The 27,135-nt window shown below is 38.2% G+C and overlaps 2 protein-coding genes across 6 annotated transcripts; one reads left to right on the top strand and one right to left on the bottom strand.

Moving 5' to 3' along the window:
* Positions 1-138: 138 nt before the first annotated feature.
* Positions 139-13,987, bottom strand: LOC114351678 (WD repeat domain phosphoinositide-interacting protein 4). Of its 4 annotated transcripts, none has more exons than XM_028302969.1 (9): positions 13,774-13,987; positions 12,880-12,954; positions 11,160-11,206; positions 10,378-10,517; positions 7,127-7,301; positions 5,102-5,313; positions 2,305-2,474; positions 1,226-1,311; positions 139-1,086 (listed from the first exon to the last, which is right to left on the bottom strand). In XM_028302969.1, the coding sequence occupies exons 1-9, from the start codon at positions 13,826-13,828 to the stop codon at positions 1,057-1,059; spliced, it is 990 nt and encodes a 329-aa protein (XP_028158770.1). In that variant the 5' UTR covers positions 13,829-13,987; the 3' UTR covers positions 139-1,056. The 4 variants fall into 4 exon arrangements, with proteins under 4 accessions (XP_028158770.1, XP_028158772.1, XP_028158769.1 ...); XM_028302971.1 differs by having other exon boundaries at positions 11,160-11,197; XM_028302968.1 differs by lacking the exon at positions 10,378-10,517 and having other exon boundaries at positions 11,020-11,206; positions 13,774-13,986.
* A 519-nt stretch (positions 13,988-14,506) lies between these two features.
* On the top strand, positions 14,507-19,300 carry LOC114351731 (uncharacterized). 2 transcript variants are annotated; one of them, XM_028303029.1, is made up of 6 exons: positions 14,507-14,667; positions 14,814-14,897; positions 15,279-15,447; positions 16,569-16,662; positions 17,072-17,238; positions 19,067-19,300. In XM_028303029.1, the coding sequence occupies exons 2-6, from the start codon at positions 14,830-14,832 to the stop codon at positions 19,235-19,237; spliced, it is 669 nt and encodes a 222-aa protein (XP_028158830.1). In that variant the 5' UTR covers positions 14,507-14,667; positions 14,814-14,829; the 3' UTR covers positions 19,238-19,300. The 2 variants fall into 2 exon arrangements, with proteins under 2 accessions (XP_028158830.1, XP_028158831.1); XM_028303030.1 differs by lacking the exon at positions 17,072-17,238 and having other exon boundaries at positions 18,900-19,300.
* The last annotated feature ends 7,835 nt before the right edge of the window (positions 19,301-27,135 follow it).

The raw sequence follows: 27,135 nt of genomic DNA, 5'->3' as shown, positions 1-27,135 counted from the left end.
CAATCGCACAACTATCATTTCAACCAAACCCTAATCTTTTAGGCTTTGGTACACCAATAAGCATTGGGTTACGTAAAAATGTCACGAGAAATATTTAATTACAAAACCAACATTTATATCTCTTATATTCCAACTCCATCACAAACATTTGTTTGTTTATACTATGTTAAAAATGCAATTTAGTACCATTTGTCTTTTATAACAACATTAAATTTTAACCTAAATCACGATTTATATTACTACTTCTCCGTCCATTATAATAAAGTAAAGGATGAACTGCCATCCCGACAATAACATAACTAATGCGAATAGCCCAAACTAGATAACGCTGAATAATGTGAATTAGTTAAGGCTGGGTTGCACCATCTCACTTTAACTTTAACAAACGTCAAGTCTGTCAACTTCAAACAAAAACACCAGTTATGGCTATAGTCACGGTTAAAATAAGTGGTGCAACTCAGCCTAAATCAACTTTAAGATTGAACACAATATGTATGGGCAAAAAATATGTACAGGTCAAAATAATACGTGAGCAACATGCCACGGTGCTTAATAACTAGATAGATTTAGCAATAATTTCTCCAAACGAAGTGGAGTATTTTAAGTAGTATCTATAGTTACACAAAGCATGATTCGATGTATGAATCTGAAGTGTCCTTGTGCTGTAACTTATTTCATAAGTACGATCACCAGCATATCATCCTACCACAAAATGACAAGTTTTTCAATAGATTTTCAACTTTGCGCTCAAATTAAAATCATAATTTTGCAGTAGGTTGAGTTGCTGCTGAAGACAGTTCAACGATACCATATTAGCTGCCTCTTCATAAAATTTTACCTCTGAAAAAGTTTTTAAGCATGCAATATTATAAATAACTTTTTGGCGAGAGGTAATCAGTTCACAAGGTATCATAAATACACGCCATAATTGGATAACAGAATATAGCGATCACTTTTTAAACGCGAGTTAAAAATTTTGCGGTTAAGTGTTCTTTCACTTAGCACGTAAGTCCGATAAGGTTGTAATGTCCAGCAAAGTTTTTGTATAAAAAAACATCATTGCAGGAATTCGTCGTCGTCACCAACCTGAAACATTTTAATATAATTAGAAATGTATTTTAAAAATGATTTTTATAATCTTTTTATTCACTGTTCAGTTCCATGAAAGTCATAAAAATGATTTGGCTGTTATTTTTTCTAATTGAGGAGAATATGAATTACTAACCTGCAAAAAATATTCGAAATCATTCCGATGGCAGTTGCCCTCAGCCGAAAAAGTAAACTTGTGGAACGTCCCATCTTCACATACCACTGAAAACAATAAAAACGCTAGTTAATTTTTTTAGTAATTTTCAAAATTCACCTATAGGCCCGGTTTCCACCGAGGCGGAGCAGAGCGGAGAGTAGCGGAGAAGTGTTTTGTATAAACAATCAGATTTCTTTATTTCCATATCTCCCTGCTTCGCGCGGCCGCCGTTTATCGCCTATAGAGAAAACGACACATCTATCATTTCTGCTCCTCTACGCTTTGGTAGAAACCGGGCCTAAGAAGTACACCGCATCATCGTGTAAAGCAAGAAAGCATGCACTTACCAATAATAACATGGATGCCGCTGATTACAATCAGCTCTTAAGTAAGTGGAGGAGTCGTGGAGGGCATGCTAAGAGGCGAGAGTAGGGGAGATGAAGCTACTCTGCATTCATCGCTGCAGGCGCGTGATACCAGGGGGCTGGTAAGTAGGTACTTACCCATAACACTAGAAAGGCTTAGTGGGCGTGAGTCCATGGGGGGCCGCAAAGCGCAAGGTCTATGTGTGCTTATTCATATTAATTTACGCCCATATTCACAAACGATGCTTGCTTAGGTGAAGCAGCAAATCGAAGGCACAGCGTTCAATAGAGCTGTGATTGGTTCGTGTGTCACCCTGTCTGTGCGTCCACGCGTACTGTGAGACCTCATATTAATGTTTGTGAATACGGGCGTTAATCACTTCGCTTATTCGCGGTGCTGGCATCTTCCATGAACGAGTTGTATACTCACCCACGATGCTGTTGCTATGGAAGTTACAATACTTTGGGACGTAGGGCGCAAGGTTTGACGTCATCGCTGAAAGCTGGGCCGGGTGGAAGCTAGTTTGTACTTACCCACAACGCTGTTGCCGCGAAAAACACATTGGGCAGGAGGCACACGGGGCCGCGAAGGGCCGCTATCCTCGGGGGTCCGTGGTCCACATATCGCGAGTAACCGCGGGGGGCCGCTGTGTTCGGGGGTCCACGGGGGGCCACATATTGTGTGTGACTCACCCACGGCGTTGGCGTCGTCGCTGAAGGCGCATAACGCACGANGTGCCCGGGTGTCCGGCTCAGCGGACGCGGACGCGAGGTGCGCGTAGGACCCGCGCGCGGCCCACACGTGAAGCGTGCCTTTGTCCGACACGCAGCAGACTAGCGAGCCGGACGGGTTGAAGTTTATACTGGAAAATGAAAGTATTACATAAATAAAAGTATTATCTTTTCAACTATCATTTAATCAATTGAGGTGTCAATCGCTTCATAGTGTAGAGCTGCCGCATTGAGGTTCGGGGAACGTTCGATCCTGTCATTCGCAAAACTAGCTTAGTTGAAAAGGTCATAAGTTCATAAGGTGATGGGAGGGATATTGGCTCCCCCAATGGTTTTTAGATAGGCCTGTTGAAAGTGGCCTTCCTCCAGAAGCTTCCTGCAATCTTTATAAGACATTACATGACCTCCACTTTCCAGAACCTAGTTTCTCAATTCTGCGTACTATGTGCCTTGCCCATTGCCACTTCAGCTTGCTAATCTGTCGAGCTATGTCAGCGACTGTACGTTTACGGATCTCCTCATTTCTGATTCGACCTCGCAAAGGAAAATTAATCAAAAGTTAAATTTCCACTCACGCCCGTATTCACAAATCTTACTATGAGCACAGAATAATAATAAGTACTACGTACAGAAGTTTTACTTCGCGAAGGTATTTAAAAAAATGTATTCTCAATGTCATTAACAATATGGTGTAATTTAGCCTGTCTCAAGAGTCAAGCACCATTTTGTTGACAAACGTCAGTGATCGGCACTGCGCCGAAGCTATAGGGCTGACTTCGGTAAAATGATGTGACGTGAGGTGCCAAACTGCGGAAAATGGCGGAGCAAAAACATGATTTAGCATGAATTATCATGAATAATATTAACTACTTATTTAAATCTCAGTGTCTTGAGGCAACTTAAAAAAGTACATTCTGTGTTTTTATTATTTTTTAGGCAGTTAAATACTGCACAGTATTTAGTACACCATTTTCTTTATTTTTTCCATCATACACAAGAATACGCGTGCGTGAGTCAATGTTCGCTCGTATGTGAGGCCTTGTCGAATCATATCCTGTAGGTGGGCCTTAGTGCGTGTTTTGTTTTCGATGTAAACTCGCGGAGATGAACAGGCCTGCTATGAGGTCTTACAGTGCACGTGGACGCACAGGGTGTGTGCGTTCGATTTGCTACTTAAGCAAGCATCGTTTGTGAATACGGGCGTCAATCTCTCCACGGAAAGTTTGTTGTCTTTCAGCGTCAATAAATAAAAGCAATAGGCGCCCAGGCATTTGGCAGTAGACCAACTGGGTCATAATGACGACGTGGAATGACATAAGCACCCTACTTTTTGTGCAGTCATCGTTACATTGATACTTTGATTGAGATATTTTATTTGTTATCGGAAAGTCCCGCGCCTTTTTCTTAACATTTTTCGCACGTGTAATTACGCTCTTTATGCACGAACATCGCATATATTTAGGCCACATATTGCTTATAATTTTAACAATAAATGCATTCCATAGAACTCGAATATGTATTTGCAAAGCTTGTAGACAGAAGGAGCTGTCAAGTGCTTTCTTTAGAATTGCCATGTAAAGGCAGTGTAACATTAATTTTGTGCACACTAAAATTAGCGAAGAGAGGTCTGAGTCACCAAAACCGACGGTTGCGACTTAAACCGCATTATACGCGAACGCGATGACGCATTATCACTCATGAATTCATGAAAAGGTTGAATTCATAAGTTCGCAATAGATTGATATTCACGATTTGCACATGACATTTAGGCGTGCATGCAATGCTGTCTTGCATCTTGTGCGAGTCAGTAATAATATAAAAACCATTCACAAATTAACCAACAAAACATCAGACCATCGCCGTAGGTCACGTAGCATGTTGGTGATGTTTCGTATTCAGATGATTGAACCAAGCATGGTCTAGCAAATCATCTTGGTTTGTTAACCCTAAGCATAGACGCAGACCATCGATTTTTCGTCGGCCGATAGTTTATTCGGGCAGTTGATCAGTATGGGCATGTATGGAAGTGCGCATTACACCGATTTGATTTGGCCGATTCTTCATACAAATTGAAATCTGCAACTATCGGCCAACTAAAAATCGGTGGTCTGCGCCTAGGCTAAAATGTTAAGTTAACAGAACTATAGTTACAACCAGTACACATCCGCCTAGTCAGACCCTCGCCTCAACTCATGTAGTACGAGTTTGCCGTTGCCGTTGCTTGATTAATAGGCTTTAGAGGACCAGCTCTTTCTACTGACACTAAGAACTGCTAAGACTATCCAGTACACATCCGCGTAGTCAGACCCTCGCCGTAGCTCGTGCAGCAGAAGCTTGCTGGTGGTGTCCCAGATCCGAATGATGGTGCCGCGTTCCGACGCCGTGGCCAGCTTGGCGCCGTTGGCCGACACTATAGAACTGCTAAGTTACTAACCAGTACACATCCGCGTAGTCAGATCCTCGCCGTAGCTCGTGCAGCAGAAGCTTGCTGGTGGTGTCCCATATGCGAATGATATTACCATGTGCCGTTGCTTGATTGAGAGGTTCTAGAGGACAAACTCTGTATACTTACACAAAGAACTGCCAAGCTACTAATCAGTACACATCCGCGTAGTCAGACCCTCGCTTAAACTTATGTAGCAAGAGTTTGCTATTGGTATCCCATATGCGAATGATATTACCATGTGCCGTTGCTTGATTGAGAGGTTCTAGAGGACAAACTCTGTATACTGACACTAAGAACTGCCAAGCTACTAACCAGTACACATCCGCGTAGTCAGACCCTCGCCGTAGCTCGTGCAGCAGAAGCTTGCTGGTGGTGTCCCAGATCCGAATGATGGTGCCGCGTTCCGACGCCGTGGCCAGCTTGGCGCCGTTTGCCGACACGCTCAGGCAGACCAGAGCGGTCTGGTGGCACCCCACTACAGCTGGCGAGCTAGACTGAGCGCCTTTGACTGCGCGGGATATGTCCTGAAATTAGACACAATATACAGAAATGAATGCTACAGCTACAGGTTTGATTAACGGTAACAATCGTAGTTTTGTTTTGAGTAGGTAGACCCATAAAAGTGTTAAAATAATTTGAAGAGTGACACGTCTCGTGTACCATACACGGTTAAAAAAATATGACATAAAAGCTTATATTGTTCGTTATAATAGGTACGTATTACAGTACAGAACGAGACGCTCAAAACTACACTAAGCCTAAGCGCAGACCACAGACTTGTGTTGTGGTTGGCCGATAGTTACGCCCGATTCTAATTTGTATGAGGGATCGGCCGATACCAACTCAGTGCAGTATGAGCAATTTCATACATGACCATACTGATTAACAGCCCGACCCAACTATCGGCTCACAAAATGTCTGTAGTCTGCGGCTAGGCTAAATCTCAAGCCACAGATTGCCTAATAGTTACTCTCATTTTGGATCTAAAATGATATGATAGTATACTACTTACCAGTATCTGCAGCGAGCCCTTCCTGTGCGCGGGCGCAGCCAACACCTGCACCGCGTTGGGTTCGATCGCGAGCGCACACTTCAACTATAGACCATTAGTTTATTGCTTTAAGATCTAATTTACAATGTCTACATACCAGTATCTGCAACGAGCCCTTCCTGTGCGCGGGCGCAGCCAACACCTGCACCGCGTTGGGCTCGATCGCGAGCGCACAGTTCAACTATAGACTATCAGTCTATTGCATTAAGTTCTAATTTACAATGTAATGACCAGTATCTGCAGCGAGCCCTTAATATGCGCGGGCACATCTGACACTTTACCACATTGGGTTTTTTATCCAGAGCGCGCAGTTGAACTATAGATCATCAGTTTATTGTTTTAAGATCTAATTTAGAATGTCTACGTACCAGTATCTGCAGCGAGCCCTTCCTGTGCGCGGGCGCAGCCAACACCTGCACCGCGTTAGGTTTTATCGAGAGTACGCGGTTTAAAATTGGACCATCAGTTTATTGCTTTAAATTCTAATTTACAATGTCTACGCACCAGTATCTGCAGCGAGCCCTTCCTGTGCGCGGGCGCAGCCAGCACCTGCACCGTGTTGGGTACGATCGCGAGCGCGCAGTTGAATTATAGACCATCAGTTTATTCGTTCGTTCGTTCCAGCCAAATAACGTCCACTGCTGGACAAAGGCCTCCCCCAAGGTTTTCAAAATGAGCGGTCCTGCGCTGCCCGCATCCAGGCTTTTCCCGCGACCTTTACCAGATCGTCAGTCCACCTAGGAGGCCTGCCCACGCTACGTCTTCCAGCCCGTGGTCGCCACTCGAGAACTTTCCTGCCCCAACGGCCATCGTCTCTCCGAGCTATGTTTATTGCCATAAGTTCAGAAGAACTGTGTGTGTGTATAATTCACTACGTACCAGTATCTACAACGAGCCCTTCCTGTGCGCGGGCGCAGCCAACACCTGCACCGCGTTGGGTTCGATCGCGAGCGCACACTTCAACTATAGACCATTAGTTTATTGCTTTAAGATCTAATTTACAATGTCTACATACCAGTATCTGCAACGAGCCCTTCCTGTGCGCGGGCGCAGCCAACACCTGCACCGCGTTGGGCTCGATCGCGAGCGCACAGTTCAACTATAGACTATCAGTCTATTGCATTAAGTTCTAATTTACAATGTAATGACCAGTATCTGCAGCGAGCCCTTAATATGCGCGGGCACATCTGACACTTTACCACATTGGGTTTTTTATCCAGAGCGCGCAGTTGAACTATAGATCATCAGTTTATTGTTTTAAGATCTAATTTACAATGTCTACGTACCAGTATCTGCAGCGAGCCCTTCCTGTGCGCGGGCGCAGCCAGCACCTGCACCGCGTTGGGCTCGATAGCGAGCGCGCACAGCGGGCGGGCGGCTTGCGGTGTGCGCAGGAGCGCCACTCGCTGCAGCGACGGCAGCGTTAGCACTTGTATGCTTGATGATAGCACGACCGCCACTCTGTAGAAACAGTTTCATGTTATAGTAATGTTATATTGTTTTGAACTTTCATGGTCACTATAATCTATACTCATATTATAAATGCGAAAGTAACTCTGTCTGTCTTACTTTCACGCCTAAACTACTGAACCGATTTTGATGAAATTTGACATAGAGATAGTTGAGTCCCCGGGAAAGGACATAGGGAAGTTTTTATCCCGGTTTTTGAAACAGGGACGCGCGCGTTAAAGGTTTTCTGTGACAGAAAAAAATCGGAAAGCTAGTTATTTATTTATGGAATTGCTACCATGTACCTTAATTTCGAGTTTCCGATATTTCGGCATTGTTATAAGCGCCATATGGTCACGGAGTAACTGAGGAAACTGGCGGGTGAGAAGTTATGGGCAGACATATCGGTCTACCCCTCAGATCATAGAAGGGAAGTCTACCCTCTTTCGCAGTCTTTTATTACGATTGCCTTCCGTACCACCGTTCACCAACTTACTATTTTCTCGCAACTGTTATCGACACACAACACTTACAGTATCTGACGCGAAATTAAGGTACATGGTAGCAATCCCGTCAATAATAATTATTAAATAATGTTAGGAACAGTTATTTATGGTCTTTATAATCTTTTACACTAATATAGATGTCCGCAGCTGGGCAAAGGCTTGCCCCATAAGATAGGCGACCGCGACATTCAAAGAAACGGCAGTCCATCGAGTATACTTTTCATAAATATTTGAATGATGACACTGATCAATCTCTACGCTGTACAAAAGAGGATATGGGGAAAACTTATTGTATACTAATTGTCTAGCAATCATTTATTTTATGAATAAAATGGATTTGGTAGGTTGGCGTATTAGATAAGATGCTATAAAATAATTAACGCATAATCACTAATCAGTTATAATAACTTGTACACTATAATTATGTACTGATGATGAATCACCAGTACTTAGGTAAAATACATACTAATAATAATATCAGGGTCAAAATTTGAGATAAATGAGGTTAATTGTTCTAAGACAGGAAATAATGTTCCCACGAGAATAACACTACAGAACCGTATTTAATTTAGGTAATGATAACTATAATAAAACATCATAATAGGTACCTACTAAACGGCGCAATTCGTAGAGAAACAAAGAAATAATTTGCGACGCAAAATTGTTTCAATTGCAATAATTTAAATAAGTAAGTATGGTTTCAAGTGCTGAGGGCTGAGTGAGTTTACATCAAACGCGCACGCGCTCACGTGAGCGCGTTTAAAAAAGGTATGAAAATTTTAATTCTTGAAAGTTTCCGCTAAGGGCGCTAACTAAAGGTACAATCCGTCATACATTTAATGTCATTTTGATATAAACTCACACTCAGCCCACTGATAAATATAAATATTTTTGAAAACATTCTTCCATGATGTGATATTTTGATCACTGATTGTTCAAGAATACAAGCAGTTTTTTTGTTAAAATGTCTTCACACCTACACAGTTGAACCAATTTTGATTAAGAAATATGTTAGCTCGGGGAGAATGGGGGAGAAGTAGCTTGTTTTGTCGTAAAAATAAATTGAAATAGTAGTTGGTATGGGAAATAAAATTATAATATCTGTGGTCATGCTAGAGGCGTGTAATCTTGTGCTGCATATTTGTAAATAACATAAGATATGCTAAGAAAAACAAGTGACTGAATGAGACACCTGTGAATACAATATCCCAACTAATATTATAAATGCGAAAGTAACTCTGTCTGTCTGTCTGTTACGCTTTCCCGCTTAAACCTCGCAACCGATTTTGATGAAATTTGGCATAGAGATAGTTTGAGTCCCGGGAAAGAACATAGGATAGTTTTTATCCCGGTTTTTGAAACAGGGACGCGCGCGATAAAGTTTTTCTGTGACAGACAAAATTCCACGCGGGCGAAGCCGCGGGCGGAAAGCTAGTACATTATACTAATAGAATAAATAAATAAAGAATATACCTAATGATATTGTTTCAGCTACCAGTCCAGTCGCAGCTAATCAAATGCGAAGATTTTACAATGCACCGCATGCACATGGACAAAAAATAAAAATCATATCAAGACCAGACAGTATTCATAAATTAAAGTCATAATCACGTCATAAATAAGACAATTCACGTGGTAGTCGTTAATAAATATTAGGTTATTCGGTGAAGGTCGCTGCTTATCTTATCACGATATATGACTTTAAATCCAACTGCGAAACAATATCAAAGCAATCATAACAAAAATATTCGAATACCTTGGCGGTCATAATATTATTTATGGTTTTTAACCGAAGGCTGAGAAAAGTTTCCAAGAAGAAGAAAAAGGAAAACGTAGTGTAGGCAGACATTCGCAGGTAGACCGACGATCTGGTGTTAATCGTGGTAAGAACATGGTCCTGCATGCGGGCAGCGCAGAGCCGGTTATCGTGGAAATCCTTGGGGGAGGCCTACCCACTAAAACAACTACGAATGTCCTTCTTTCTGAGCATAGGGGAAGAGCCGGTATAGCGACCTTTACCCACATTCCCGCCTATGCCCAGTTTGTCCAACAGTGCGAAACTGTGCTTTTGTCCAGTAAACGTCATTTGGCTGAAACGACCGAACGAAGGGAGCAAATGTTGTTGAAGCTATTTCATACTGGCTGTATGTTTAGAAAACACGCCGACCCGAAATAAACAAACCGATTTGGCCCATCGGATTCCGCTTCATAATGCCTACGAAGGCCGTTTAATTGTAACTGGGCGAAGATTTGTGATTTAAATTCAATGAACGCTATTTGAATCACTAGGCCTACCGCTGTGTTTTACAGCCATAGTTATGTATGTTTTTTGTTTTTAAAAATCTTATATGGTTATATTAAGGGAGGAAGCTAAAGGATGATGATTGGTACCTAACTCTTTATGGGACCAAATCTCGAACGAAGTCATGCGGCAAGACCAAAATAATAGATAGTCCAAAAAAGCACTTCAAGCTGAATTGACAGGGGCGATGTAAAAAGTTGAAGATCGTGGTTTTGTGGTGTCTCTTGGAGGAGGCTTCCAGAAGTGGACTGTCATTAGCTGGAATAATAATGATACATACTTATCCCGCCTTGCTCGCAGCGCACGTATGGGCGTCTTGAAAGCCACCTCAGCTTTGAAGGCGCGCCGCTGGTCATCTAGCAGTAGCAGGCTGCAAGGCCGCCGCGCTTTCACGAGCAGCAGCAAGTTACTGCGGAATACCAGGTACCTACCTTCACCTGCAAGATGGACTGACGACCTCAAGGACATAGCTTGATAGTGGCTGGATGAAAGAGGCGTGAGATCGTGCATTATGTTGCTGTTTGTGGGAGAACCGACGAAAACTGGCGTAAACAGGTTGTCGCAAGGGAGAGGCTGTTCGATGGGATATACGCTCGCTTGATGGAAGTGGATAACTGGTAATGACGGGATGATAAAGGCTGGGGGTCGTTCTTTTGAGGTGTTCCTTGGCTGGACGAAAGAAGCAAGAGATCGCGCATTGTGTGCCATTTTTCGGAGAACCGACGAAAACTGGCGTAAACGGGTTGTCGCAAGGGAGAGGCTGTTCGATGGGATAACGCTCACTTGATGGAAGTGGATAACTGGTAATGACGGGATGATAAAGGCTGGGGGTCGTTCTTTTGAGGTGTTCCTTGGAGAAGACTTCCAGGATTGGACTGTCATTCGCTGAAATAATAATGATGATGGTATTGATGGTACATACTTGTCCCGCCTAGCTCGCAGCGCACGTATGGGCGTCTTGAAAGCCACCTCGGCTTTGAAGGCGCGCCGCTGGTCATCCAGCAGTAGCAGGCTGCAAGGTCGCCGCGCTTTCACGAGCAGCAGCAAGTTGCTGCGGAATACCATCTCGCATAGCGACACCTCGCCCAGCTCTTCTTTGCCTGCGGAATCCATTTATTCTTTATAGACCTAGCGCTTAACTGAGTGCCTGAGCTATGGGAGCGGCACGGGAAGGATGACGTTGACATGTTATGACGTGACAGAGCATACAAATCAGCCCCCCTAGACAAAACGCACTTTTTGATCGAATCGAAAATCGAATCCGTCAAAACTCCATACAAAAAAGGGGCTTTTCGACCACTTTTCGACTGGTTTGCGATTATAATTTGCACTTTGTCTAGACCCACTGAATCACATTTAAAGTCTCGCTGACGTTGGAGGTATGTAGCAGGAAGGCGCTGGATGCAGGCCACTACCAACCGGGTGATTTGGAAGTCATTGGGGGAGGCCTATGTTCAGCAGTGGACGTCATGTGGCTGGAATGATGATGATAAGTCATCATCATCATCATCATTGATGACATTTGACGTCCCAAAAACACCCTCCCGTGACGCTCCCATACCTCAGGCGCTGACTAAGTTAAGCGCTAAAGTATGTGGGCCCTTTTCGGGGCATTTATGCACGACCGCATATAGCTTGGCCTGCTACCATTTGGGACAATATAACGGCTGATACTACTGAGAAAACTGGCAAAAAAAACTTAGTTCTCAGTTGAATGCATCAATAAACTAAACTATATTTTCTAGCCCATTTAAAAAAAAAATATATCGGTAAAGATATTTAAATAATATTACAAAAAAATACCATGAAAAAGTCAACCCTTACTACTTAATCAATCATAAAAAATGAAATAGCTAGAGAAAACTTAAAAAGAATGTCTTCAGATGTTCTTATTATTACTGTGGTTCAGTATAAAAATACTGTGGTTGCAAAACTTCCCTAAAAATGAAATATTTAAAAGTAAAAGTTGACCGGCTAATTATCAGCTTAACCAGTTCTTGTAATAATCTGAAAAAAGGTATTTTCAGTATTGCAGTGTTGTTGTACAAGTTTGTATTAAATGAACTCTGAGGAACAAAGTTATAATCAGTTCTACAGCAAGTTTAGAAAGTGCTGATAATTAAAAAAAATACTTTTGCACTTGTAACACATCAGTGATAATGAGAGTAGTATAATATTAAGTATTTGCAACTCAGATAGAGCCTGTTTAATTTTTAAATACATTCAGTATTGTAGAATTCAATTAAAAAACCTCCGGTTTTGTTATTATGAGCATCAGAAATTTTCACACTTATTAATATTGAGTACCGTTACACACAGAGTAAATACCGTAACATAGATATGAGTCTAAAATACCCACATAACAGTTCACATAAAAAAATTTTTTTATTGTCATTTTTACATCAATATACAACGTGCTCATTTTGTTTTCCATAGAGTCTTAGGAATATGTGTTTCTAAAAGCATATTTTTGAAGATATTGTGGATTCTAGATTTAGAAGATACCTAGTTGATTTAGATTATAGTATCATCAATCTAGTTTTTTTTTCAAAATTGTCACCTAGTCTTTTTGTGCAGACTTTTTATTGTTTAGTGTATGTAAATTATGAATTATTTCAGTGAAAAATTAAGTTTTTAAATAATTTCGTATGAAAAAATAAGTCGAAAAAAATTGTTGAATTTAACAAAAAATGTAATGCCATTCCATTCTTTGAAGTGGTCTTATTAATACCCTAGAGTTCCAGGAAATCAAAAAGAGCATCAAACAAATAAATAAACTTACTGTAGTGGGCCTTTTCCACAAGTGGTTCAACATTGTAAACGCGCAGGCCTGATCTTAGGCAGCAAGTGAAGCAGTCTGCAAACAAAATGGTAGCATTACGAAACATCTCAAAACCCTTATCTTTATAGAATTAATATTTGTTACTTGAGTAATTCGAGTGGAAAAAAACTCATTTACAAACTTAATTCAACACATGTTTTGAAGTCAATTTAGTAAAAATACCATGTGATCTTTACCTTACCATTTAATCATGAGGTGTAGAATTATTTGCATTTATTATTTCCTATATTTAAAGGCGTTTATGTAAACTAATAAATACATTAATGGTTTCGACAGCAGAAACCAAATGACTACTAAAATCTGTTATCTCTTACGAAGAAAACAATATTGTTATGGACACTGTGTTGTTTATAAATATTGTGATCCTAGATGAATTAACATACAATACTTTAGTTGAAAGTATGACAGTCTAAAAGACAAGCATGTTATTGTATTGATAAATATTTAGAGGAGAAAACATCATACATTCTCGAAAGAGCGAAAGGTATTACGTCTTTATTTATCATTAAATTAATGCGTAACTATCCGCAAACGACAAACAAAACCAACGCCCAAACAATAGTGTGCTAAGTCAAGGAACGAAACTGCGCGTGGGCGCTACTAAAAATATAAACAACACGTGTCTGAGTGCATCGCACAGCGTGGCTCCGAGCGACTCCCGAGTCCCAAGCGTTACCCTCTTCGACGCATCGCGAAACGCTTCACGCTGGCACTATAACCCTCCTGACCTTCCACTAACCCATCACCACAACGTCCTAGTCATCCACATCATGAATAATGCACCAACCAAAGAACAAAGAACGCAGGTTGACGAACTAGGAAGTATTTACAAACCTTGATTCTGGTTAAAGCCCAGGCTTGTGATCCCGCTGCTCCTCCGCCGCGCCATGTCTACTGGGCCGTGAATTTATCATAAACATTGAGTTGCTTTTTTATCAATTGTCTCAGTGGACATTTTCACACCAAAATTTTAATACGCACATTTATTATTACATGTTCCCTCTGTGTGATACACAGCTGATTTGATGACTTGACTTTTGACAGCAAAACATACTGATGTTGCAAGATTAGGAGAATGCGTTTCCCATTTTTAAAAATTACTCTGCGGTATTTTAAAGCAATTTTGCCCATTTATTGTTTTTCGTGTTAAAAAAGATCTGGAATAAATAGGAATAATTTAAAAAAAAAATCTCGTATTATGTCTTATGAAATGCTTAAAAGTATTAAAAAATCTCGCAAGTATTTCCCATTGTAGGTAAAAGTTTTTTCTTATGGCAACATTGCTATAACCCTTTTGAAAAGAAGAGCCTTCTGTGTGAATGGTATGAAACATTCCGCTAAAGAAAAATTTATATGCGCTAGAGTGAGATAGCCACATCTCACAACTTCAAACATCTTGCATCTAAAAAGGTGTGGGTGAAATGTTTGACGTCGTTTAAAACAGAGTTGCTAGAAGAATAAAAATATTATGTTACCCATCGAGCAGCATGTGAAATTAAAATAAAAAATCTGATGAGTTAAATAAAACTATTTTTGGATTAATGTCATTATTCATGAAGAAAAAAAAGGGAAAAAACGTCAAAAATGTTTTTATCTTCCCTCATTGAAGAAATTTTAATACAGATCAAATTTTTGGCTTCTAAAGCTATTCTAAATTATGTAGGGTGTCAATTAGCGAAAATAGTAATCGTAAATCTTAAAAATATCAACGTAATAAACTGAAACCAGGTAAACAGCTTCAGTTTTGACATTATTTGACAAAAGATCACTGAGATAAATACACAAATACGAGCAAATTTTATTACTGTTCAATAGAGCTTTAGTGCGTATTGCTGGTGGTATTATTCTTGTTGTATTTTTTGTCTTGCTCCTAGGTACATAATTACAACAATGGATGATTTTTCGACGGCCAACCACACAGACTACCAGTGGCCATTTCCAAAACCTATCGTCGGCAAGTGAGTGTAGCTTTTACACATAGTAAAAAGATAAAAAAAAAGTAAAACAAAGTCTTTGCAGGATAATAATTAGGTAATCTGTCTTATCCATTGATTTATTTTCTCCTATCACTTTGTTTGACTTGGTCAGAAAACTCCTAAAAATTTTACATAGCAAAGTTTTTAAGTTGTGAATGTTCAGCATTATTATTCCGTCTCTACGGCATTTTAAAAAACCGTTTTCACCCTATCTAGTTGTCGGACAGTAAGAAATTGATAATCTTTTTAGTTTAATTTTAAGGCTCAAATTCTAGTTACAGCTGCACGAGTGTTTTTTTTTAAAAACGACCCTCGTCTAGACCCACGTCTATTGGCCGTCATTTTCTCCCTCAATGTTGCCAGACCATGCGAGCCTCCCAGTCCTTCTGCAGCGCCGACCATCCGCCCGGCTCCGGTGGCTCCGTACTGCCACTGCGACGCTCACTCCTACTCCCCAAGAGTGGAGCAGTACAAACAACTGCTGGAGAAGGAGCAGAAGCTGTGCCAGGACTATGAGCAGTTGAGGAGACAGGTAGGTTCAGGTAGTAGGTAGTTCTTTGGCTGAGGCTGACCTTTAGATGAGAAGATAGGACGATGTCGCATATTTTAGTCTTGGAGCCTACCGATCAGCCCCCCTAGACAAGTTGCACTTTTTGATGGAATCGAAAATCGAATCCATCAAAACTCCATACAAAAGCCTTAATTTCGACCACTTTTCGACTGGTTTGCGATTATAATGTGCACTTTGTCTAGACCCACAGCTATAACGTGGTGGTGTTACAAAAGTAACAAAGGACTACATAAAGGAGTAGAAAATCCTTTAGTTTTTTGGTCTCCATTCAATAGGTATCGTTCGTGCGTTTAATTCATCTGAATGACGTCCACAGCTGGACAAAGGCCTCCCCCAAGGATTTCCACAAAGACCGGTCCTGCGCCGCCCGTCGATAGGTAACAAGATATTACTCAACTTAAGTATCTACCTATTAATTATAAATGTAGTTTAACTCACTCGATTTACCGTTACAAATCCTTGTTCAAACCTGATTTTATTTACTTAATTAGCCATTAGCAAGTTGACAGAATTAGTCATCATTATTTCGTTTTGGGTTTGGGATGCCGTTAAGTGTGAAGTATGACGGCATTATCTAACTATATTTTATCTACTTCCCTACATAAAACAGTTTCGGGACAATCAGGCCTAGCGAAACGACAATGGACAATAGATTTATTGTTATGTACTAATAAAAACATGTTGCATTGTAACAGCAGGTAACGAGTCCCTAACGGACGTAGATTGTTAGTGATTTTAAAATTGGCAAAAAAGAAAAGTGGTATTTTCTGAAAATACCACGTGGGTTTCATAATGATAGCTGCAGTCCATGGGTTTGCTTTTATCGGCGTTTAATCGAACTATCCCATATCTTTAGGCTCTCTACCATATATTGCTTTACTTATTTCAAAATCTGTTAATTCCTTAGAAATCCAAACCGAATTCCCCGTAGAATATGTACAGATGACGGCACGTCAACGTTACCACTGTGGGTTCTTGTGCATTTGTAATAGGGGCGAGTTTGCAACAAAAATGGGTAACCTGATGTGCTGGCGTGTGTACTGTCATTAAAAAATTTAATACTGAATAATTGCATTTTCTAGATGGTGGATGTTACCAACGACATATTGGACCACCCATGCGACGACCTAGACGGCAAAATGATCACAATGTATCAAGCCACGTACAAAAAGAGATGTGAGTAATCATACGATGCCATACTAAAACTAGTTTCACTTGTGGAGGGTAGCTGCTGTTAAATAATTAAGCGATCAGCTTGAAATAATTATAAGGACAACAAGTTCAATTTCAATTACTTACATACATAACTACATTACACGTAACAAGCTAGACTCGCTTGTTTTACATAGCATGTTTGTTTCTACAAAAACAACTGGCCCGCGATCCAAATTTGAAGCACGCTAAGAAGGAATTTTTACCAGAGGCAAATGGAGGATTTGGCTTACACTTCCCACACATGCAAGGTGGGTTGGGAAGGCCTGATGTTTGTTCCTCATAAACGACATCCACGGAAGGAGTGATCCATATTCTGCTGCCGAAAGTACAGGATCTACGACTTATTTACATAAAACTATTTTGTCAACAGCCTTCCCAGTGAGCGACTACAGAACCATAATCGCAGCGTCACAATCCAGCGCGCCCATTCCAATGGAGAGCAACAAATTAGGCGTACTTCGATGCTACAAGGACCCGACTCACTTCACGGAAAACCCTCCAGTGGTCAGGCCGACCATCAACCCTCCAGCAGTGGTCNGAGTAGTGTTTCAGTATTCGGCCGTAAAACTAGTTTCACTTGTGGAGGGTAGCTGCTGTTAAATAATTAAGCGATCAGCTTGAAGTAATTATAGGACAACAAGTTCAATTTCAATTACTTACGGCCGAATACTGAAACGCCATTTAAATATTTGACGGCTTCTCAAATAGTTAAGCAGCTCCTAAACTTACATTTCGCATACTCAAAACAATATCTGAGCAGTTCTCAATTTGTAAGCACCTCTCAAATTAAGTTGCACTTAAACGCCACTCAAATGAATTTTCGCATACTGAAACGCCATTCAACCCTAAGCATTACTCAAACAACTGTCAAATCGTCCTAAGCAGCTGTTAAATTTGAGAGTGCTTGCCCGGTATCTTAAATCCTATTCTTATACCTAAATCGACCTAAATAGTGGTAAATAATGTGTGTCATCGTTATCATTTCTTTCGAGCCTTGAGGAAATACCTAGATCTAAGTAATCGCAGGAACGCAATAAGGCTGAACGCTATTGAAAAATATTATTATAATGACATGCAATTCCGAGCGAGGTTCCGCGTCTCTAAAGAAACGGTGTTGTTTCTGGATTCATAATTTGGAAGCTCTTTGAAACCCCTCACCAAACGCCATACAACCAGTGGACCAAATACTTATTATAACCCTACTGACTCTATGCCCTACTGTTCTACGCAACGGGAAGTTAATAACGTGTACTAGGTGATATCTTCCACATCTAACAGCCAACTGTGCATCGTATAGTGCACGAAGTAACAACCAAAATAGCTGCTATGAAATCGCAATACATAAACATGCCTATTTCTGAGGAATAAGGGGACATCGCATAAGTAGCAGCATTTCCAAGAGTTGTTGATTTGTCAATTTGATGCTCTGCTGTCAACAATGATAAATGTCAATTGTGGTTACGTTTCGGTCCACGATCGCCACTTAATAGATTTCAACAATAAAAAGTATCACGTTTAAAATTATTTGTTTAATTAAATAAAAATGCAAGCTTAATTTTTTTATATGACAAAACGAGATTTATATATAATAGAAACTAAAAATAAACTGTTTTATGTTAAGTTGATTGAGTATATTTCCATAAAAGACAATACATAAACAAACGATGCTGCGTGTAATGGATAAAAAACGCAAAGTTATCATTTGTGTAAATGAAAACATACTTTTTTTGGTAAATGTTGCCATTATGTAAACATTTGAGAGCTGCTTAGCTGATCACGGCTTCAAATCCATTGAGTGGCGTTTGAGAATACCATTTAAAATTGAAGGATACTTAAATTTAGGAGCCCGTCAGCTGAGTGAAAGATTTGAGTAGCGTTTCAGTATTCGGCCGTTACATACCTACTTAAGTACATTGCACGTAACAAGCTAGACTCGCTTGCTTTATAATAGCATGTTTGTTTTTACAAAAACAACTGATCAAAATTTGATGCACGCTAAGAAGGAATTTTTACCAGAGGCAAATGGAGGATTTGGCTTACACTTCCCACACGTGCAAGGCGGGTTGGGAAGGCCTGATGTTTGTCCCTTAGTCGTACCTATCTTACGACATCCACGGGAGCAGTTGCAGTGGTCTTATCCTGCTTTACCGAAACTACAGGATCTACAACTTAATTACATTAAACTATTTTGTCAACAGCCTTCCCAGTGAGCGATTACAGAACCATAATCGCAGCGTCACAATCCAGCGCGCCCATTCCCATGGAGAGCAACAAATTAGGCGTACTCCGATGCTACAAGGACCCGACTCACTTCACGGAAAACCCTCCAGTGGTCAGGCCGACCATCAACCCTCCAGCAGTGGTTCACACAGGTGTCGCCCCCAAGTCGATCCAGACGTGGTTCACGGAGTTCCCTGGCAGGACAGAGTACATGGATCGGTACAGCGCGTCGGCCAAAGCTTGCTGGCGCTCCATGCAAAGGTTCAGAGAACCGATGCCCTCGACCCGTCGCAGGGCTGACGACACGTGTGTGTAGTTTAACCAGTTTAGGCAATATACTGTGTTTGTTAAGTTTCAATGAATAAATAAGGGAAGATATCAATGAGTTTTATTTTCTGAAAGATCACCATGTTTTCAGAGAAGACCAGACAGCTATAGAAAGTAGCGATTGACCTTTCTGCTCTCCTAAAACCTACTTTTTTCTTTGAGGATCGAGACTTAACCTTCCAGTAGTGGTGTCGCCCCCAAGTCACGGTCCCAAGTCGATCCAGACGTGGTTCACGGAGGTCTCTGGCCAGCTTTTCTACTCCTAAATAATTCTAAAAGCTTCAACCTCCCAGAAATCTTTCCTAAAGTGAGTGTAACTACTTTAGTTTTAACTTAGTTATTTCATTAATTAAAAGGGATCTCTAGCTTTAGCACAATGGTTTTGTATTTTAAGATTATTGTTGTCTTTGGGATTCAGGATGGATGGTACCGGGTCTTCTTGAAAAGTAGGTTTTATTTTAGTTAACAAACTATTACCTAAATTACTAACTTACATAAAATTCGTGTATTGCGTCTCTACAATATTTAATGATTGAGAGAAAAGTAATTAGTTAAGAGCGTTTACGCGAAGCGCGGCGTTTCAAGGGGCATCATTGGAAATGATTCACGCACGGCGTTTTTTAATAGTTTTCAAATGTTTATAGCAAAACAATAACAATGAATTATAATATATCGTTTCAAAGTAAATATTTTAAAGAAGATGTTATTTTATTATATTAAGCTATTTTTATGTTGAATTAAAAAAGAATAATGGTGTAAAACTCATTTTGATTTTTGGGTATTTCGCGTTCTTTGAATTTGTGATTTCTTATTGTAAAATGCTTATATCTAAGAATTTTCTCAATTAACTATTTGCCTAAGGACCTATGCTATAGGATATAAATGTTTGTTATATCGTTTTCACAGTATTTTTATAAAAATTTCAGCTTGTAAACTGACGCTAAAGTGGAAATTTGAAAACCTGTGTGGACTTATCTTGATAGAATTCTTAAATACTATCTAATCGAAATATTTTCTCAACTAACTATTTAGACGACGAAATTGCCTAATTATTTATGCCTATAACATATTTGTAATGTAACTGGTTAATGATTGTAACGGGTTGAAAAAGTACTGTTTTTGCGCCAAACGGCGTAAACGCTCTTAAGCTTACGAGTAGTAATTTCGTTTGTGTCAAGAAGTAGTTTTACATTTAAATTACATTCGGTACCTTGCTGATTGCTAAAGTAAAATGCATGTAATGAGTATTGACTTTAAACGGTCTTTACTACTGGTATGCCAGTAAAACGGTAGACTATGTTTAAATTATGACGTGTTAATGTAAAGTATAAGTACCTACTCTACGAGTATGTGTTCAACGAACTCTATTGAGGACAGCGGATGTGGAACTTTGCGATTATACACGAAATACACGGCTTTAGTTCTGCAATATGCAATATACATTATTATACATATTTTAATTTAAAATTGTTATGTACAGATACTATTCTTATTTCTCGTACACATTGCTCCTCTACAGGGTGTTAGGTAAATGGGTATATGAGCCGACACCAGCCCATGTTAACACAGGCATATAAATGGTATGGTGAAGTCAGAAATTTGATATCATCATTTTAATTTTTTTAATTTTCATACAAAATATTTTTTATAAAATCCGATTTGTATGAAAATTAAAATAATTAAAATGAAGATATCAATTTTCTGACTTCACCATACCATTTATATGCCCATGTTAACATGGGCTAGTGTCGGCTCATATACCCATTTACCTAACACCCTGTATATTACCAATATCCCAATCATTGAACATTGATTCTGAAGTCTCAGGATAAAGTTTAAATACTTACACTAAATACTTCTGTGCTTAAACTTTATATGTATAGTAAGTTTGTTAAATATGTAATTTATATGAAACAGTCTAAGTACTCGTATACTTAACACCATAGTTTAGATAAGTACATTTACGTCCTGTAGGTACATATTACGGAAGTTAACTCTACATTAGGATAAACAGCCCAACACATTGTTTTGTCAGACTAATTATAAGAAAGCTCCTTGTCTAGAGCCCCTTATGCCTCTAAACTGTAACACGAATGCTAAAAATACAAAGCTACTAAGTACTTACATTTTACACTTACAAAGCTTCCAAGTGTCTCTCATTGATTGAATCGCTCTTATAGCAGATAAAATAGGAGCTACATTATAGTAAGAGTTAAAAATCAGTAAATGGTAGCATGTGGTGATAAAAATTAAAGATACCATGTCGCAGCCAATTTACAATCGAGGTCAGATGAGCTACCAAATTAATGTACTTTAGTTTTTCATGTGTCTCTAAATTATCTGTTGGCGACACTTACACATGGTTATTTTGATATTATGAAATAATGAAACTTGCAAGTTGCGACTTCTGTAGTCAGAGCAAAGAGCAGTCAAAAGTCGTGGGTTCAAGTACCAGTTATGTAATTTAAGCTTTTCATGTGAAAAATCATGTTTGAGCTTTGATTACCATTATAAAGGTAAAACTCAATTCAATTTAGGTCATCTATACTTGTTACAAAACCAAACCCATATCACTTCATGCGTGCCTGAAATTATATAACTGTCAATAATTTAGTATTCTATCAATTTTTCAAACTAAGTAAGATAATATCAAGGCTTTCTCTACATTTGAATCTTTGAAATAAGAAGCAGTTCATCAGTATATCCTTGACTCGAAGTGATATAGTGAACTCTTTGTTAGACCCAGTTACCGGTGCGAGTGAGTAACAATAATTACTTATGGTATCATTGAGTACCAGAGGTCAAGACCGGTTGAAGCGTTTGTCATATTATTATCCGTAACAATTATACTGAGTATAATGTATATTGATTGTTGAGGTATAATTTAGCACATGAGACACTTTAAAATCGCTCTTATTACAAAAATATAGTAGCTAAAATAGTAAACGTACGAATAAATTATAAAAATTTGAACGAACTCTACCATGTCTAAAATACAATTTTAGATAAACTATATCGCAAATATTGACTTTAGTTATTGACTAAACTAATTCAAATAAGATTGCAAGAAGTATTGAAGAACTCTATTGGGCCATCATGACATACCTACCTAATGCATGAATCGGTAATCTGATTACAAAATTGAATAGTCGTACATCAAATTTTACAAAAATAACTTTATTAGGCCATAATCTTTACAATACTATAGAAAATAAGTTTCAGTCGTGTATATTTTTTACTGCATAAGTTGCAAGTAATATTATTAGTCACTTAAATAACTAGTTTCACATATTTATCATTAGGATCACAGTTAAGTAGGTACAATATCTATTTTGGCACTAAAACGTGAATCACAGAATGTATTCTTCAAAGATTTAAACAAAAAATTCGGATTGACTCTACATTAAAAAATATCTAAGAGAAAGTTGAGATTTATTCCTTATTTTTTACAGTTAAAAATTTAACTTTAATGAGACATTTGAATTTGGCTACTAACATAATACAAATACATATTACTATAATATGGTAGTTATAACATAGCTGTATTTTATATAGTCTTCAGACTTTTGTGAACTTAGTGGCGGTTTTTGCTCGCTGGTGGCTTTATCCATGGTGGTATTTTTCTTGGTGTCCTGTGATGGTACTATGTATCCAGCGATGTCAGATACCAGCACTAACGCACATAGCAGCAATATTATCTGGAACAAAGGAAACCGCAATTAAGTTATTATCGTTTTGTAATGTAAATTACTATTTTTAGACTTCTCTACATTTACCCGGAGTCTCGGACAGATACGATACAATTTTGACAGTATTTACTTGATTGGGATGATTAGAAATCATCAATCATCCTGCGAGTTACGCTCCCCAAGTTCGATTTCAGATGTCTGTCATATCCTATTTAAGTATTATCTTTAAGCCAAAATGTATGGTTTTAGATATTTATTTTTCTAAAAGAATACAATTATATTCACTTATAAGAAAAATACAGAATACACTTTATAATAAATAAGCTGCAAGTGCACGCAACAGACAAGCTCGTTTCATTTATGTATTAAATGTTGTGAAAACAATCTCAAGTAAGAGTTTATACAGGGTGTTAGGTAAATGGGTATATGAGCCGACACTAGCCCATGCTAACATGGGCATATAAATGGTATGGTGAAGTCCGAAATTTGATATCTTCATTTTAATTATTTTATTTTTCATACAAAATAAATTTTTAAATTCCGATTTGTATGAAATATAAAATAATTAAAATGAAGATATCAATTTTCTGACTTCACCATACCATTTATATGACCATGTTAACATGGGCTAGTGTCGGCTCATATACCCATTTACCTAACACCCTGTATAAAGATCTGCGGGACTTATAACAAAGTGAAAATGAAACTATGTTTTATTGACCACCAAGTTCTGTTCGTAGAATTAAACTTTTGCTTGTATGGTAAATAAAATCTTCATTTACATAATTTTGTCTCTTATTTAACTTTTAGTGCATTTAAAGTACCTATCCCAATATTCGTTACGTAAATAATATGCCAACAAAACTTTGTTTGTCAAGTTGGAAACGGTAGTTAATATAAAATAAATACGCAAGTAACTCATTACAATAATATTCTTCAGGTGATTGAGGGCCTATTGTGTGTAAATTAACTATAACGTTAAGTATAACTTAAAGTAATGTTTGCTACGCAGTTACTAACAACGAGACAGTAATTTCTGGTTTTTTTTTCTGCTTTCCTGCAAAATGACTCTACATTTAGAAAATGGTTTTTGCAAACATAGTACTTCTTGTATTATTTATAAAACCCAACGTGACTTAGAAAAATTGAAAGTGAATGTTATTATTTTGTAGGGATTTTATTAATTTCCTCATAGGCTGAATGCATTTGACAGATTAGCACATAGGTATTTAAAACGTTATATTAGTAATAATTAATTAAATACACTATTTCTCAAATTATGCATTAGGGAAAGTTCAGACAAGCTTTGCTGGTTAAATTGACAAAGTCCTGTTATAGCTAATTAATGTTAACAGGTTTCGTATTACATCCAATTCGAATTCGTCAAAGTACGGACCTAGAAAACTACATCATAGAGAAATCGGGTGCCGCAAACTACCTTAAAAATTATTTTACGAAAACGTCGGTCACTTTTTTGTGACCGACGTTTTCGTAAAATTATTTTTCAAGACATTTCCTGGGACGACATTTCAATTAAATTGCTCCTGAAAGAAGTATCATGAGATAAAATTTATCATTCCGTGATCAAAACATGGCTACTCATTAACACGTACGTGATTTGATAGACTTAACAATGTCATTATCGTGGCACTATGCTGCAATATTGATAAAATATCACAAGTTCAGTGGTCGGCGATTTTTTTTATTGAGAAAACCAATAGCGTTTTTATATACAATTTTTACATACATTAATTTAACACACAATATGGCCAATAACATGTTTCCCTTAAATTATTATCAATAGTACCTATTCGTACTAGTAAAGGATAGTTTTATTTCTTTCACTTTAGATAGGTACGCATTTAATTACTATGTACATACTAATTATATTTTCTTAACTTCCATAAAAAACTACGACAGGACCTATTCTAATATTAATTTTATTGTTCGTATTTTAAAACGTCATAAAAGCTGAGATATACGATGTAGGAAGAATAATACGTGAACTGCTAACTGTATAGTAAAATACATGCAGTTTTTTGAACCTCGTAAAAATAAATATTTAACAGTGTTACCTACCTATTTATTATCACGAATGTATTCGCAGTAGAATACTAATATTCCTAATTTTAGAATTTTCTAGTTAACTTTTTCTGTCACGTACGGACGAAAGTACTCAAGCTACACTGTCTTTACAATTTGTAATAGAAGCTATTTTGCAGAAAATAAACATAGGTACCAGGAAATTTGTCTACTCTACAGTGAAAAAAGTCGATCAGAATTTTTTATACAAGAAAATTAAAATATCTGAAATGCATCTAACAAATTTTAATCATGGTGCTATTTTTCTTCCTCTTTTATTGGGACAACCATCTACATTGCGGTCTTATGTACTATATTACAGCTAAGAAATTGAGTTCATTTCGCAATTTGTTTGATGCGCTGTCGACTGTTGTACAGTCAGCGTCAAATAGTTCGTGACACCCAAAGTGGCCAAAAAGTTGACAGCACAACCTTATTTCAATTTCAACAAAGACGAGGTTTCCGGCTACTGGGACCGTGGTCCCAGTCGCTGGATCCATAAAAATTTAATATTTTTCTTTCAGCGTCTAGGGCCACTCATAGATAACTTATAAACATATATTATTCAAGTCAAAATCGGTACAGTACTAAAATTTATGAGTGGTCCCAGTCGCTGGAAGATAATTATTATTTATTTTTATCCGGCGATTGGGACCGCGGTCCTAGTCAATTGCGGTCCCAGTTAAAATCTCCCAAAGGAGGAGGTTTTGCGAACTTATTGGCCTTACTTTGGGTGTCACGAACTAACTATTTGATGCTGACTGTACCACGTGCTGGATATCGTAGTCCAGTGTTAATTTTCACAAGGTTCACTGTTAAAGTACGAGTAGGCACATGTTGTTGACAATTAAACATACATAGAAGTCTTTGGAGTAGCATCAGTAGCATGGAAAATTCGGACTAAGCAAATATTAAATTCCACTTATGTATGTATGTTAGATGTTAGATATATTATTTTTTATTTACAGTACCATTTACCGCACACGGTAAAAACCCATGGAAGACACGCTAAACTTGCCAGTAAAAAATTGCCTCAATTCTTGTTCGATCAAACATAATACTACTCTTGACGTCTGTACAAATAATTTAACTTATTAATGGTAATTAATTAAATTAGCTAATGCATCGCATACTCTCATTTCCGTTTGTCTTAAAGGTTTACTGGAAGAGAACAGAAAATGATATTAAGTATGCCTTTAATACCGTGATGTTTGATATAAAGCTTTAAATGAATAAATACTCTAATATAATTTTTATCAGCCGTCAAAGCGTTTAATAATTATGTGTAAGGCTCTATTAAAATCTGCGGATTGTACTCAAGAGAACTTCCGAGTCAAGCGATTAACTTGCTACTCATTACCCTACTCTGCTTGACTGGACACTTCATGTCACAAATGTCATTGACTGCGGGATAAGTAATTGGACTAATTAGAACAATTAAATAACTTAATCATCCTTACAACAAAGATAAATATTCCTGTCTGAAGATACAATTTATGTAGGTATCCAGAGTTCAACAGAAAAATATAATTAGGATTAGTTAAAAAAATCAAAAATACACCACCGGCAATAGGGTTCCGTCCCCCTTCTTGTTTGTTCATAAATAATTAACTAACACAGCTTGTTACATTAAACTATATTATTGTACTGTTGGGGGTTACATTGGGGGAGGCCTATGTTCAGCAGTGGACGTCCTATGGCTGAGATGATGATGATGATGATTGTACTGTTAATATTTGACACTAACTGTATCTTCTTCGTATTTCGTATGTGCGTAGATCGTCCTAAAGGATGTTAATAACCGGTATGTAGGTACTGTCCTACACATATCTTTATGTAGTTGCAAAATAACACCTATTGTGATTAAATAAGATGCTAACTACTGATTTTAGCTTAAAGCTGTCTTTCGTACATGTTAAAGTTTTCCATTAGCGATGTTTATTCTTATGGTTTTCCTCACAATTTTATTTGTATTCTTTGATGATTATTGAAACTCTTAATTTACCTACCTACCTATCACACACTTGCCTTAATGTAGCTATTAAAAACTTTTACTAAAAAGAAACATGATTTTTCACATATCCTTATCCAAAGTTTAAACTGTCTCTACTAGTAC

The sequence above is a fragment of the Ostrinia furnacalis genome, unplaced genomic scaffold (genome assembly GCF_004193835.3).
Source record: "Ostrinia furnacalis isolate ACB-3 unplaced genomic scaffold, ASM419383v2 OfSCF1172, whole genome shotgun sequence".
In the NCBI taxonomy this organism is placed as follows: Eukaryota; Metazoa; Arthropoda; class Insecta; order Lepidoptera; family Crambidae; genus Ostrinia; species Ostrinia furnacalis.
This window is presented reverse-complemented; position numbering and strand designations above follow the sequence as displayed.